This window comes from Equus asinus, chromosome 15 (assembly GCF_041296235.1).
Source record: "Equus asinus isolate D_3611 breed Donkey chromosome 15, EquAss-T2T_v2, whole genome shotgun sequence".
Taxonomy (NCBI): domain Eukaryota; kingdom Metazoa; phylum Chordata; class Mammalia; order Perissodactyla; family Equidae; genus Equus; species Equus asinus.
Genome location: NC_091804.1, coordinates 16,023,104 through 16,039,795, shown reverse-complemented (window position 1 = coordinate 16,039,795; position 16,692 = coordinate 16,023,104). Strand labels below are relative to the sequence as shown.

The window sequence follows — 16,692 nt, the reverse complement described above, 5'->3', positions numbered from 1 at the left end:
ACAAAACAAGGAACCAAGTGGAACATAATAAGGGAGGTGAGCTGATGGAGGCTTAACTTGAACTCTTAAATATGGCCATCAGAGCCGGCCTCATTGAGAAGCTCCCGTGCAGAGGAAATTAGCAGAGCATTGTTATTGTATTGGTTTCCTGTTGCTGCTATAACAAATGACCACAAACTTAGAGGCTTAAATATGACACAAGTTTATTCTAGTACAGTTCTGGAGGTCAAAAGTCCAAAATGCATCTCACTGGACTAGACTCGAGGTGACGGTGGAGCTGTTTTCCTCCCAAAGCCTCCAGGGGAGAACCCCTTTCCTTGCCTTTTCTAGCTTCTGAAGGCCAGACAGTCCCCGACTACATTCTCTGACCCTGACGCTCCTGTTTCCCTTTATAAGGACTCTTTTAATTACATTAAGCCTACCGGGATAATCCAGGATAATCTTCCCATCTCAAGGTTCTTAACACAATCACATCTGCAAAGTTCTTTGTGCCATGTAAAGAAATATACTTAAGGTTCCGGAGATTAGGACATGGACATCTTTGGGAGGTCATTATTCTGTCTAACCCAGTTATATTGCGAATGTTTTCCTAGCCAAAGAATTTTTAGACTCTTGGGCCATGTACAAAGTCCTCCTTCACAAATCTTTCTCTCCCCTGCAAAGTCCCCCATACGTATTGCATCTATTCTGATCTCCACTGTTTATTTTTATTTTGGTTTCCCAATGTAAGGACGTGTAGATCCACCCCTACTGTCCACATGTAAAGGAAGTGTGGAAGTTAGTCATGCAGTGATTTGGGGAAAGAATGCTCCCAGCAGAGGGAACAGTCAATGCGGACGGTCTAAGGTGCAAGCGTGTCTGGCATGTTGAAAGAACAGCGGGGAAGCTGGTGTCACTGGAAGAGTAAAGATGAGGGTGCCAGGCGCTGAGGTCAGAGAACCAGGCGGAGCTTCACAGGCCACGTTTATCGTGAGAGACCTGGGAGGACAAGGGTGGCCTGATCTGTTTCAGTGTGATGTGTTTTGGCTATTGTGATTAATAAATCATTTCAGGGCTTAAGGAAGCATGTCCCTGGGCAATTGCCGAAGGAGTAGGTGTCATGATTTACCCTGATCTTAGTCAATGTTGGAAATTACTTTTTTGCTCTTTCGACTGCCCTGGCTTTATACTGAAGAGCCAAATTTTCCCTGGGGTAAATGAACCATCTCCTTGGGGCACAGAGATAAAAAGGCCCTGCTTCAAAGCCTCAGGAATCAGTTTAGTGAAGCAGCTTCATCCCTTGCTTCTTCCAAGAGCAGATGAGAATTCTCCTTACTCCCCCTCAGTTTCAGGAGCCTCCCTGCCATTCATAATGTGCACACATCCATGTGTTTTGCATATAGCCCAAGCAGAGACTACCAAACTCCTGAACTCTCGCTGGTCCCAGATGCCAAGAGGCAGGCCCCTCCCCCCGACCCAGGCAGAGGAAGTAGCAGGGGCTGGAAGGAGCCACTGCTTTACAGACTCATTCTCCTCTGGATTTCCTGCCTGCCTCGCCTGCCAAACCTCACTTCTGAAAAGCCAGCCTTCACCTTCTATGAGTCAGGTCAGTTGCGGAAAGAAATCTGATTTCATATCAGGCTGTAACAGATGAGCTTTTTGGTTGTATGCGGCCTCCAGCGGAAGCCTGGGCCTCCCATTAGCGTGCTTTGCCTTCCATGGCTGACCGTGGGCCGCGGAGGAGCTACCCGTAAGGTGCTGGCCCGCTCTGTCGTCCACGAGGATAGACAAGTCCAGTGTGCGCTCTAGGGGTCAGGGGCACCGGACTGTGGGGTGTTTCCTGCGTTCCCTGTGACCTGGATGTGTTGCTCATTATGTGATCATCTTCAGAGGGGAGATGTGACAAGCTGGACGGCCGTGGCCACTCCTGTGCACATCGACAGCTGAAAAGGGCCTTTGTCTCCTGGTCCTTCACGTCATCTGGGCAGGAGCCGAGAGCGAGGAAAAGGGGAAGAAGCAAGTCAACCTTCCCGCTCCTGACGGAGTGGCTCTGGCACCAAGGAGCAAGAGATACAGCCAGAAAGAACTGTGTCATCTCCCCATCGAAGCAGACACCACTGTGAAACAGCCTTTGTTATCCAGAGCGAGAAAGTGCTTCTGAGGCTGCAAAGACCTGACTGTATTATTTATTTTTGTAGTAGTAACAGTATCAGGAGGGGAGGAAAAGGAATAGCAAATTCCTTTCCAAATGGCCACAGGGAAATCATGAGGAACGTTTCCTGTCAGAAGCCTCAATAGTAGGAGATGAATTATTTTAGAAAGTCTAAAAAACAAGGAGCAGTAGAGAAATAATGTGAATACGGATTTCATATTAGGGATGTTTGAAGCCATCTATTTTCTGATTAATTTGGCAAGAAGTAGGAATATGTGAGGGACTTTTGTTTTTGCTTTTATTTTCTTAGAAAGACAGGGTGTTTGGGAAACCCCGTCTGGGATACATGGAGCAGGTTTATTGGCAGGCCTCTCAGGGAAAGCACTGTCTCTTTTTGCCATTGGGCAACAGAAGGACCGTATACGGAAATAATATCCTAACCCTGCCTGGAAGTGTCACAGAGATGGCATCACACAGCTAATTTATATATGGCTCCTTGGCAAGATTTTAAGCACAATATTTTATATTCAAATAGGTGTGTACACAGCAGAGCTATATGACAGCTATGTGACACCTATACAAGATGCTATATGGACCTATATGGTGGATGAGATACATCCCACTCTGACTATAATATATATGGGACGCCTGGCTTCCAACGATCTTCTTGTCCTTCAATAGAATGCTGATGTGATTTTGAATCTTTTAGATTTTGAATCTTTTAGAAGGGTTAATTTTACATACAGACAGAGTAAACAACCTGCGAATTGATGTCTAGGATCCAAGGAAGGCATCTTCCATCATTTCACATACTCTGATGGATGCTTCGAAATCCTATCATCAAAACATCCGCCATTAAAACTAAAGTTGTGATCCCAGTTCAAATACTTACAGCCCTGAAGGCTATCAGTCACACATTGGTATGAAAAACCTAAGAGCAGATGTTGGTGGGAAGTGGGCAAAGGAAGAAACAAAGGGGGAAAGAGGTCTGTAGCTTAGGGAGGTTGGAGTCTTTCTCAGTAAATTCCACTGAGTTCCTGGCTGTGACTCAAGATGACTCTAATCCCAACATATTACAAGGACAAGATCAATAATTTCTTGCTAATGGACAGGCTGAATGACCTGATAAAACCATCATAGTTCAATTTTAGATCACTAGATACATGGTTTTTGCTAAGATGAGTAACTGAGTGAATGAATGAATGAAGGAATGAACCAGTGAATGAATCTTGCTTGATCCATGGATGAACCACAATGAAAGAGGAATTTTGCTGAAGGAAGTAGGAGATGAGGGCTAAAATATGTGGCTTCTCTTGCCTCTACTCTTTTAGCTTTCTTCAATCTTCCTAGCCACAGTTGTTCCAAATACAATTAAAAAATAAAGTTAAAAGGTGGTTCTTTAATTTCAATAGACCAAAACCTAGGGTATTGGGATCACAAAATAATGTTGCCTGGGCTATATTATGTATCTTCCATCTCTATGGCAACTCATATTATCCAAAACCCTTAATGCACTCTGGTACATAAATTTATTTGACTTTCACAAGTATATGAGCAATTCTTGTCTCTGTTTTATAGCTCAAGTATGTGACACCCACACAAGGTGTGTGATTTGCTGGAGATAATATATGTGGATGTTTGGCAATGGTGCCATCTCTAGAACAAAGACCCTATCTATCCTAGACAAGATCCCATTCAACCATACTTTGGGACCAACGTTTTACGAAGATCTAATTCCCCAGGGCACTCACTTGGAAACTGGAGAAAGCCTTTGGAGCTGGTTCATGTTAAGAGCAAAGAGAGCTAGGAAAACAGCTCAGGGGCCAAGGTAATCAGAGACCCTTTGTTACCTGAGTTGGGGTGGCAGCTTGAACCTGTTACGCACATCATCGAAGCGGTTGCCCAGGTAAGGGGTGTCTACCGTCACAAATATGGCCTTATACCCCATCCGCTCAGCCCGCCGCACTAGCTGCTTGGTGACCTCACGGTCCTTGTAAATGTACAGCTGCAGCCAGCGAAGCGCCTCACGACCAGCCTCTGCCACTTCTTCAATTGAGGAGGTGGCCCAGGTACTCAGCATCATGCCGGTTCCCAGTGACCTGCAAGCTGAGGGAGAAAGGGCAAGATCAAGGCAAGCCTGGCATTTTCCCCACCACAAAGCCTAGGGGTTGTAGTTCATGGGGTAAAGACAACTACATGGGTAATTTGGCAATAAGAAATCAAGTCTTTAAAAATATAGAAATTATTCCTTCTACACTTTGTGAATTGATCCTGAAAACAAAAATGAGTCAAATAGCCAAAGATATGCTATAGATAAGGATGAAAAAATTGTGAACAACCTGAATGTCCAACCTTAGGGGGTTGGATAAATTGTAGTTCATATGTGAAATGACATGTACACACCATTTAAAGGTAATATTTTTGTGTTGGTTAATTTTATGTGCCAACTCGGCTAGGCATGGTACCCAGATGTTTGCTCAAATACATCTGGATGTTGCTATGAAGATATTTTTTAGAGAAGATTAGCATTTAAATCAGTAGACTTCGAGTAAGGCAGATTATTCTGTATAGTGTGGATGGCAGATTATTCTCAACCCAATCGGTTGAAGGCCTTAAGGAAAAGACTGACCTTCCCTGAGGAAGAGGGAATTCTGTCAGCAGGCCGCCTTGAGACTTGAACAGCAGCATCAGCTCTTCCCTATCTACATCCTGCCAGCTTATCCTGCAGATTTTGGACTTTCCAGCCTCCACAATTCCATGAACCAATTTCTTAAATCTCTCTCTATATATCTATAATAGATATAGATACAGATATATGTTCCTCTTTCTCTTTATAGATATATATAGATATGTATCTGGAGGTATACATATGTATCTACATATCTAGAGAGAAAGAAATCTTACTATTACAATCATAAAAGAATATTTATGAACATAGAAAGATGCTCAAGATATATTAAGGAAGCAAAAAAGGCTACAAAATGACATGTATAATGTGATTCCACATTTATACAAATGTGATTATTGGTATGTGAACCTAAACAAATGAATTGCTAATGATACGAGGGAGAATTATGGGTGAATTTAATATTTTTCTTTGTTTTTAATTTTTATCTTTTAAAATTTTGTTAAAAATGTATTCTATCATTTATGTTGTCTTTTTAACTTTTATAAAATACATACACTAGACATCCCGAGTAGACAGCAGTTACCTCACATCCTTTTGAGCAAGATGTCAAAAAATGAGCAAATAAATGAAAAATTAGATAAATTCATCTAACCAATTGTCTTAGAGAACTTGAAAGAACGTGGGTAGCAGGCTTTCCTCCAAAAATAGATAGTAAAATTGGGGTTAGGGTTAGTGGAGGAGAAAAGGATACAATGCTTAAATGCCATATACCAAACACGCTAAGAGATAAATGATAACTAGATAAAACTGACTATATGACCTCAGGTCATTGGATTTCTCTGCATGCCCACCCTATGCCAAATGGGAGTAAATGTAGTTGTCCAAGTGACACTCAGGGTGATGAGGACAATCAAGTGACATGCTGTTCAGAAAGCTACTTTGGGAGGTTAAAAAGCTTCCATGCTCCTCAAACTTTAGCAGACAGCCAAATCCCCTGGCGCGTTTGTGAACATGCAGACTGTGAAAACACACTCCCAGAGTTTCTGATTCATGGGGTCCAAGATGGGGCCCAAGAATTTGTCTTTCTATCCAGCTCCCAGGTGATTCCGATGCTGCTGGTCCTGGACCACATGTTTACATTTAAATAGTAGCATTATCATTTGATAGTGAAGCTCTAAAGTCAGCTAGTAATAGAATAGACTTTATTTTGGATAAATGCTACTTTTTCTATGCCTTTGAAGGTGTTTTTCATCCCTGTCCTTCAGGTCACAGGCCAGATAAAAAAGATAGGAGCTGGAGATGATCTTGTCAATGGGTCACTAATTTGTTCCCTCCCAGTGTTCCTCTGAGAATTTCTCTACTAGGGACTCATGGGTTGCAAAATATTGTCCAACAAACCACATTTGATTCAGTAATAACACATATGAACATCTGGACCATTGTTTGATTTTCATTAAGATTTGTAAATACGGAAAATAGCTCCAGGCCGTTCATGCTGTTTGACAGGAACACCAGGGGACATTGTTTGCTCGGGTTGGAATCCCCTAACCATCAATTTACTACAAAGAAAATACGTCCTGAAAAGGATGTGGCCTAACAATGATCACACAGAGATGGACAGCAGAATGAGATGCAAACCCAGCATGTCTGACCACTCCCCTAAGGCAGTAACCTTTCCAGAACTCCAAGAAGCCCTGGCACCAAGCATAAATAAATGTACTTCCCCAATTCTTCAGGGCTGTGACACTTGAAGGAGCAGGTTTGCTACATCCCTAAGGGATGCCACCACACCCACAGCTCTAGGAAGGCATGGATATTTGGAAACCAGAGGGAATGGTCTGCCACATACTATAGGTGCAGAGTGTGGCTGCACAAAAGGATCCAGCCAGGAGGACTGCTCAGATGATAAGGCACCTTCTTGTAGTTTACACAAAGGTATCATGTGGGTAAGCAGGAGATCTGCCAGGAAGGATTAAAATCCTCAAAAAGATCTCCTTGAATTCATAAGAAATCCCTACAGACATTCCACACAGATTGCTGAAATGCTACAAACCAGTGTACCAATAACATCTACTTCACCTAAACCAACAAAATTGCAGGAGGTGTCCACCCTCACAAACATTTTGTCCAAATCACTTGAGCATGCACGTCTAGAGGGAAGGAAGGCCAGCCCATGCCATCTACGTCCTGAGTCCACCAGCTCTGATACTAATGTCTCCAGATGTTACTGGTGCTCAGTATTTACTTTCCAGTGATTAAATCATACAGGGCTGAAATTTTGAATCAGAGCCCCCCCAAATTCTAAATAACCATTGTTTCCAGTTGAAGGCATTTAATAACTCATTATTTGGTGATTTCATGAATTTACTCCAGCAGTCTCCTGGATACATGGGTAATATCATAGTCTGTGCTGACATATTATGAGTTGAGGCTAAGATATTACTCCCAGGTGAGAACAGGTGCAAAACTTAGAAGGCTCCAGGCTTCTTGGAAAGTATATTACTGATCACCATGATCCCCATTCACTTGTGATTATTTGCTGGAATAAAGGAAAATTAGTGATGAATTGCATCCAATGTTTTCAGCACACTTTTATGTTAGAATGAGGTATGGGAGCCTGGGGTTTTGCAAGGACCATTCAGAGAGAGAATCACAGATTTGCCCGGTTTCACTAAGGACAGATCTGAGATTAAGTTGGTATGACAATTCTGCTTCTTAAAATATCGAAATGTTTCCATTCGAATTGGTAAATAACCATGGCTCTGAAGTAAATCACCCACCTGAGTCCTTTCAATGTGCCATCACTCCCTTCTCCCCAGAAGGAACACCTGGACCCCTCCCAGCCAACAATCCAGCGATTTAAGAGTTAATGCTGGGCAGAGCTGAGGACATCCAGAATGTTGCTAGAGCACCAGAGACCAGCATCTGAGTATCTCTTCTCATTGGTCAAAGCCCTTTGCTGCACTGGTTGCTAAATATTTCAAACAGCACTTTTCCTGAGAGATAAAAATATACTCTTGTAGCTCACGTCACTCTTTTGGGGACAAAACTTACAATTTTTTAATTTTATAAAGGACCTAGCATAGTCAGATTTTGTTGAGAAATTCTGATCAAAATTATCCTTGAAAGTTCCTGAAAGCACAAATGTTTTTGAATCTGTTTTCTCTCCCCATTCATTTTTCACCATGAAACTCTGACCCCCTGCTCTCAAAAGCAGAAACTGTCAGATTTCACTTTACAAAGGACATGGGTCAGCTTGCATGGAGTCCTCTTCTCAACTTGTGGTGCAGTAACGGAGGAGTCGGATATGTGTTGCATGTTTGTAACTCCTGGCAAAAAGGAAACCACCTTTGAGGTGGTACTACTATAAAGGCAAGGCCTGGCTCTTGTCCATGATGAAGGTCCCCAATGTTGATCCGAGTCTAGAAAGTTTGGCTTCCGTATCCAGGAGGCTACACCATCAAGTAAACATTGATCCCTTATCACAGAACTCCATTTCCTTACTTTCCTTACTTCTACCCACCCCCTCTTTTATCATCCCTAAGACACATCTTCTTCAAGGATAGACACCTAAACTTTTAATGCTCTAGATGTAGTCTTGTCGTTGTCAGAGCTGTTGAGTCGATTCCAACTCCCAGCGCCCCGTGTACGGCAGAGTGGAACCCTGTCCGGTGTTCTGTGCCATCCTCTCACCTTCCGCGCTGTATCAAACAATGCTCCACTGCTATTCATAGAGCTTTCATGGCCAATTTTTTCAGAAGTGGGTGGGCAGGTCTTTCTTCCTAGTCTGTCTTCGTCTTGAAGCTCCACTGATGCATGTCCAACATGGGTCACCCTGCTGGTGTTTGAAATACCAGTGTCATAGCTTTCAGCATCACAGCAACATGCAGCCACCAGAGTACAACAACTGGCAGACCAGTGGTGTGGTTCCCTGACCCGGGAAGGAACAGGGGCCGCAGCAATGAGAGCGCCGAATCTTAATTAGTAAACCACCAGGGCTGGTTTAGATATAATTAGACTGTTTATATTTGACACTTTTTCCTCTTCTTTATTTAGAAGCAACAGTAATACATGATGCCATTGCTATAAGAAAAATGCATATCACTCACACACACACACGTGCACACAATCACTAAAAGAAACACTAGTAAGGTCTCAGGCATTGAAGCTGAAACATAAAGCCATGTATATAACCTGGGAGATAATGGCTGTATCTCAGAAAGACAACAGAATAAAACGGATTGAGAGTCAGAGGCCTGTGCTACAGGCCTGGCCTTGCCATCCACAAGGCACATTTCATCTGCAAAGTAGCTCCAACCATAGCTGCTGCCCCTCCCACTTATAGCCCACTGGACAATGTTTGTGAACGTCTTCTGTGTAAACTTTAAGGCCGTGCCATTGTAAACGGTTAAATGAGAGAACATCTAACAATATTTGGAAAAAGAAGTCCTAGATAGCTTTTTAAATTTCATAATTTTGCCAAGGACCTGGATTTCTTAATATCATTATTCATAATCTCCACACTCAGCTTTCCTCTGCAAGGGTTTTGCTGCTCAAGACACCCATCCCTCTTTCCCTTCCAGATCTAGTGTCAAATACTCACTATCTGGAGGAAGAAAGCTCTTGAGAGAGAGGAGTTTTCTCCAGGCCAAGGCACTCTCTGCTAGGTCCTATATAGGGAGAGGTGATCAAAGGAGATAATTCCTACATTCTCAGGGTGTACATCCCATTGAAAAGTCATGGACACGACAACAGCAAATAAGCCAGAAGATGCGACAAAAATATGCCTTTCCCCCGACCCCTGACCTGTCTACAGATCTCCACGGAGGGAACTTCAGCGTAGACCTAAGGGGCTGCCAGCATTTGTTTAGTCCAGCCGTCAAACAACAATACATGGAAGAAAAGTTTTTTAAGTTCTCAGCACATTTTTTGTTTCTATTTCATTTGCAATACCACTGTAAGTTCAGTAAGATGGAAATAAATGAGATTAATATCATTGCCTCCTATCACCTATAAGCCCTCCCCTGCCAAAATGGGCTGTGGGCTAGTGGAAAATGTTGCTGCATTCTGTTTAATAGAATAAAAGTTGTCCTCAAACCCACCTACAGTAAAGTTTCTTATTGGAGTTAAATCGCATGCCTGAGGGTGGGGAAATGCTACAAGGGTCTGCAATAAATCTGGCTTAACATCAAGTGTGGGTCTGCCTCCCCAAACCACCATTCAATGAAAGTTAACTCAATTTCCTACACTGTAATCAACTACTGAGGTTGACATCAACTCATATTAGATGTGAATGGAGTCACCTCTGGGGTTGATACAAATCCTAAATTCCCGCATACAGTGATTTAAATAGAATGCTCAACTGTCTGGAACACTTAAAGGGCTAGAACAGGTAACCAGCTTTGCAAAACAGCACAAACTGGCAGAATCCTCTCTATGGCTAAAAATTGCAATTGTGCTTCTAGATTTTGGCAGGGTTTTGCTTGACGTTAAGCCTTAATGAAAACTTTTACTTCTGGTCCAATCTGGATGTGGAAGAGAGAAGATAGGAGACCTGTTGGGGACTTGAGTTTTAGGGCACCACATACTAAGCTTGCCCAGTCCCAATTTTTAATTGAAAACTGCTTTGTACACATCTCTCTTATTATCTAGAGTCTGCTTCTTACTTCCTGATCATTTCAGGCAATTGTCCTGAAATCAGCAGGCTCCCAGAAGATCTTAGAGGGTCTTCAGATGAGGGTGATAGTCACACTACATCCAATACTGTTTCACCTTTGAGGATTTAAACTACGCCTTTGGCTGGGAACCAGCAGGAACTCTCTTCCCAGGCTCTATCCAGTGCTTCAAGCTTTGACGTGCATAGGACTCAAGCGGGGGATGTTGATAAAATTCGATTCTGACCCAGTAGTCTGGAGAGGGACCTGAGATTCAGCATTTCTGACAAGTTCCTCCTTGATATTCATGCTTTTGTTTTGAGGACTGTCCTTTGAGAACCATGAGGTAGATATTTTCTTTCACAAGGACTCATCCAAGTTAATGGGATATATCAGACGGCCTGAGTAAAGATAGGACCTTACAGAAAACAGGAGGGAGAAACTTATCAGTGGCAGTAGGGTGTACAGTGCTGGTGCGTTTCTTGCCAATTGCCAGTCACATCCTGTGATGAACCTTTCTTCTCCACTGGTGTCCCTCTGGAGAAGACACAGGTACTTTTGCCACATTTTCTTATGCATTCATCTCTTACTAGCTTTAAAGTCAAGGAATTAAATTGTACTACAGTAACCGTCCCCAGACCACTTAACCACTCTAAAATCTAGATTTTAGATTAGAAGCAAAAATAAACTACAAAATAAAAATAAAACCACAGAGGGGCTGGCCCCGTGGCCGAGTGGTTAAGTTCGCACGCTCCACTGCAGGCGGCCCAGTATTTCGTTGGTTTGAATCCTGGGCGCGGACATGGCACTGCTCATCAAACCACGCTGAGGCAGCATCCCACATGCCACAACTAGAAGGACCCACAAAGAAGAATATACAACTATGTACTGGGGGGCTTTGGGGAGAAAAAGGAAAAAATAAAATCTTTAAAAAATAAATAAATAAATAAATAAAATAAAATCACAGAAGATGAAGAAGAGAGACAGCTTACTTAAAGCTGAGAAGGCCAATTTACCAAATATAAAATAACTTCCAAATGTTTAATGTCAGGTCCAACAATCTTACACATATAAATAAGAAGCTGAATCATCAAGTAAAACTCAACTTCGTCAAGTTAGGAGTGACAAGAGAGGGGACTATAACACATTTCAGAATGTTCATTCGCAGCTACTACCACAACAAAAACAAACAGAGGAAAATATAAAATATTAGCTATCAATGGGAGTCAATGTCTCTTATTCGGAACATTAATTCTTGTGAGACAAATCATATAGCCAGATTAGAGCAGAACAATTGAGCAATGTGCTACTTTGGGTCCAAATGATTTCTTTGAAAATAACTCTCCTTTATGGGAAAGGTGAGTTAAGTTTCCAAAATTATGTGTTTAAAGGAAAAGGGGTAATATGTTCAAAGGGCCTAAAGGTTTTTTTAAGTGCATTCGATTAAAAAGCTCCTACAAAACTTAGTCATCAAAACAGCTGCACTGAAAATTTTGTTGAGAAAACGCATTTTGTCATCTGCACAGGAAGTCATTATGTAATGGGGAAAATATGCAGTGACAAAGTATCAAGCAGTTGTGTAGTTCTAAACTCAGTGTCTGACATATTGAAGTGTTTGCATAAATGTGCACCCTAACATCCATTGAGTGTGTCAGCCTTTCTTCGAACAGGAACTGTCATTAAACAGGTTTGTTAAAAACACAATTAACCTTATTGTATGAATGATTGAAGTTACCATTGAGATTTCTCAGAAAACGAATTTTCTGAACTAGTAATCTAAGAGAAGAATAAGACTTTCACTACAATTACGCTTGAAATACTTAGAAGCAGTCAAACAAACCTTAATTTACGATTTAGGGAACTTAACCAATTTAAACACTGCCAAGAAAGGCTAAGAAACCAGACTTCGTCTTTCCAGCGCTTTGGTGATGGCCCATTGCCTGAATTTGAGCAGTATAATCTTGAGAGAGCACACCGTCACTACACCTCTAGAACTCTTTTTTACTGTGAGGAAATATTTTCAAGGAACAGTTAGACCCAATGACATCTTAGCTCTCCTTTCCGTGGTTCCACTGTGTCTCTGGGGCAGAACTCCGCAACAGACAAACACTAGCTTTACTGTAATGATTCCCAGGTTATTATTCTGTCATCTTAGAGCATTGTCGGGTCCTGGCATAACTGGCAGACCACACGTGAAATGCCTTTTAAAGATGATTTCAAGGAGCCAACCCGGTGGTATAGTGGTTACGTTCTCATGCCTGCTTTGGCAGCCTGGGGTCGTGGGTTCTGATCCCTGGCATGGACCTAGCACCGCTCGTCAAGCCACGCTGTGATGGCATCCCACATAAAATAGAAGAAGATTGGCACAGATGTCAGCTCAGCAGCAATCTTCTTCAAGCAAAAAGAGAAAGATTGGCGACAGATATTAGCTCAGGGCCAATCTTCCTCACCAAAACATAAATAAAATAAAGATGATTTCAAGGAGTATCAAGTTTGCACACCACAACTTCAGTCAACCTTCCTCAGTTTAACAATCTCAGTGTCGAGATACACATATGAGCCTCTCCTTTTCACTGCCACACTTTAAATCATCAGGTATGCTAATAACTTGAGGAGAAGCAATCTCATGTTCTTAAGAAAGCTGCCCAATCACTTAAATTCTGGTGCCAAATCCTACCAATCATACCATTTAATGTTAGTCTTTAACAAAGCTAGAGTTTAATTTGTTAATAGCTGTTTTTGATTAATGAAGTTTGTCTCATTTTAAAGTGATTTCAATGCTGAATCTATCATTTTTTGAAAATTTTTAGATACAAATTATACATTTTATATATATTCTACATCCATGTGTATATATATACATAAAGGAGGTCCATAATCTTTTATTATATATGTATGTATGTGTATGAATATATATATGCAATGTGTGTGAGTGCCTATGCAGAAAGAACGTGTCCACTGACTTTTAATTGCTGGAAAAGAAGGTCCAAGACATCAAATTGAGCTGAAATAGATTGAAAATAAAGGTGAGAAAAGGTGTGAATTCATTTATTTTTTTTTTACTACAATGATGCAAAGAGGTATTCCCCTCGAAATGTTTAACTGATGTAATTCAGACCAAGTTTTAGTGAACTGTCCTTTCTCCCTTATTCCTCCCTACTTTTGTTCCTCCTTAGTAAAAATGAATAAAATAATGGAAAAAGACTGGGTCAGACTCTGGAGTGAAACAGATCTAGGGGCAAAGCCCAACTTAACCACTGACCAGCACTAGACTTTGGTCAAGGGCATCCTTCTCCACATCAAATGAGGAGATGATAAACGATAATCACCTTGCAGGTCTATTGTGAGGATTAATGATAGGGATGCAAAGTCCAGGCACCTGGTACATAAAAGGCGCTCACTTCAGAAAAAGTTTCATTTAAAGCAAATCTGGTGCTTTTCCTGGATTTAGGTAAAATTGAGAATAATGAGGATATTTTCCTCGTAGGTATGCTGAAATGTATATCTACTTGGTCACCTAGTACAACACATAAATATATAAATCAATAAAGCTTTCAAAAATACATCGTTTGGGTCTGGAGCAAAGGAAATGACAATTTTTCTTGCTGAATGGTCTTTCACTCAATGTTAAGGTTGATCACTTAATCTTGGAAAATCCAGAAAATTCAACAGCTAAAGCTCTCACCTACACCCTAATTCAGTTCTTTGGGGTCTGTATGGCTCTTTGTGTTACTCTGCAATCTGTTCCACCTGCACCTTAATAGGTGGTCAAGTCATAGCTGAGTCCCAAAACTTCACTTTGGAATGTTCTGGCCTTTTAGGCTCAAAAAGAAAGTGTTTAGATTTAATGGTTTTATGGCCCATCAAATCCTGTGTGGTAACCTCTAATTGCATCCAGGGACAGGAATTTCTTTTAAAATCTTTTTTTTTTTGACAGTTTAATAAGAATTTGCTAATATGCTGAGCATTCCTGGAACGCATTAGGTGGGTTTTGATTTTTCTCTATTTGAGGTCCCAGCACTCCCTCATGTGGCACTTGTCCACATAACAAGTCAGAAGCAAAAGGATAAATGAAGATTTAATCTTTGTTTTTCTCTTTCTTTTTGACTTCCCATGTTTAAGTGGAGCAAAAAGAGCTCATATAGCTCCATGGAGGATGAAATAAAAATTTATTACAACTACTCTACATAAAACCAGAGAGATTTCCATGATCATGTCCCAAAAGCCTCAGGGGTGTAGCAAGCATTTTGTTAATTGGTTCTTTGAGAAGTTAGAGATGCTCTACTTATCTTGCCAGCTGGAAATTTAACCTCATGAGACTACCTCTTTTATATGCTATTAGCATTTATGTTTATTACTGCTATTTCCTTCAATGTGTTAAATATTTATGGAAATGATTCTGTGTTCATCTCTGAAGATTATATGAAGGACAAAACTTAAAAACCAAAAACCAATCTAATAGAGTTTCAAATGGATGTGGTGTTATATGTAGAGGCAATTATATGACTTCTTATATATTATAACAATTGTCAATTACTAAAGTGTTAACTAAATCATCTACCACAGTAAATCTCTTATTCATAACACAATGCCTGGCAAACTGCTCTCCACTCAGTGTTTCCCAGTTATTTTCCTTCTATCTTAAAAGAGAAGAGTTTTAGGAGTTTTAATTTTTGTTTGTTTAAAATTCAAGCCCATTTATTTATGCTCCTGAATTTTTTACAAAGGTCATATTTCCTAATGAGTTTCATATTCTGTGGCTTATTCCATCTTCTCAAAACTATAGGGATAAAACTATAAAAACATAGAACGTTTTCAATTAATATTCCCAGGACTGTAGCATAGAGCTTGCCTTAGCATTCTTGCTGTAGTTAATGACATTTGGAAATATCAGTAACTGACCAGGATATTATAGACAGCACCGTGTAAGTGATTAATAACCTTGAGCAAGGTATTTAACCTCTCCAAGCCTCAGTTTCCACAACCACAGGAGTTGGAGAAAGATCCTTAGGGCTTTGGGCTCACATATTTTAAGATGGTAGTAAGGGATAGACGGGTTAATACATTTAAATTGACTGGTACACATTCATTACTAAATAAATATCGGTTATCATCATTCTGCACATGACTTTGAAGTATAGCATTTTAAATTTGTCTAGCATTAATTAAACACCTATTTGTGTTTTCGGCAAGATCCAGAGATAAATACATATGTGCTTGCTCTCCGTTATCCCAAGAATGCAGCTATGACACATGAACATCAAATGCACAGATGCTCACTCCACCATCCATGGCCTCCAGGGCTGGCACAGAAGGCAGAAGGTAGAGGAAGGAGGTGAGATTTGAGAAATAGAAGGAAGGGCAGTTCTCTACTTTGAGTGGTCTCTCTTTTTGGATCTGATAGAATTTTAAACAGGGATAAAACCATTTATTTATATACTGAAAAAAAAAATTGTAAAGATCATCCAGCCCTGTTGGGAACTTTCTCATTTTGGTTTTTGAGGGTTCTCATTGTGGAAGATTTTTTTCTTTGTTTTTGTCTTAGCAGAAGAACTCTTTCTTTAAAGAACTGTTCTTTTGAACCCCAAAATGCAACACAAGTAGCTGCAGCCTCAATGGCACATCTAACTTCCCCGATCCTTGGGAAGAACCCCAGCCTCCTTGGGACGTGGTAAGCAAACCACCAGTCCTACTTAAGCAGCTCACTTTATCAATGAGGAAACGTAATCCTAGAGAGTGAAAATGACCTGCCGCAAGACGTGAAATGAGTTAGTGGTGAATTTCCACATAAATCAGATGTCCCAGCCGGACAGCCCAGGGGACAGTTGGAGCCCACAAAAGTATTTGCTTTGGCCTACACATTGTTGCCCCAAACAGTGTTTTAAAGAATTTTGATTTATTTGCCAACATTTAAAACCAGGAGATTGCACATAAAAATCAAGATTTCTGGCTTCTCTTAAAATTTTGGAAGATTTGGCACCCCTGAATCCACACTCCCTTGGGGCGATAGCTAGCTGGCTCCAAGACATGGCTGCCTCCTTTCCATGGAACCTGCAGTCTCAGGTTTGCTACAGTCTCCACCTCTCAGTTTGCATTGTTCTTTTCTTAACTTCATCTCTCTTTGGACATTTACATTACCAACCTGGCCTTTAAAGCCATTTTTTGAGGTTCCTGCATAAAGGTGAAAACAAAAGTATCTTTAGCAAAGTAAAAAGAGCAATTTTCCTTCCCACTAAGATGTAAACAGAGTGTACTTTTCTGAAAGTGAGATTTAATGT

General features: G+C 40.9%; 1 protein-coding gene across 1 annotated transcript in view; it reads right to left on the bottom strand.

Moving 5' to 3' along the window:
* HAO1 (hydroxyacid oxidase 1) overlaps window positions 1–16,692 on the bottom strand; it is a 50,671-nt gene that overhangs the window by 22,775 nt on the left and 11,204 nt on the right. The window contains exon 3 of the mRNA XM_014828756.3: window positions 3,982–4,237. Within this exon, the coding sequence (XP_014684242.1) occupies window positions 3,982–4,237 (256 nt within the window). The remainder of the gene's footprint in view (window positions 1–3,981; window positions 4,238–16,692) is intronic.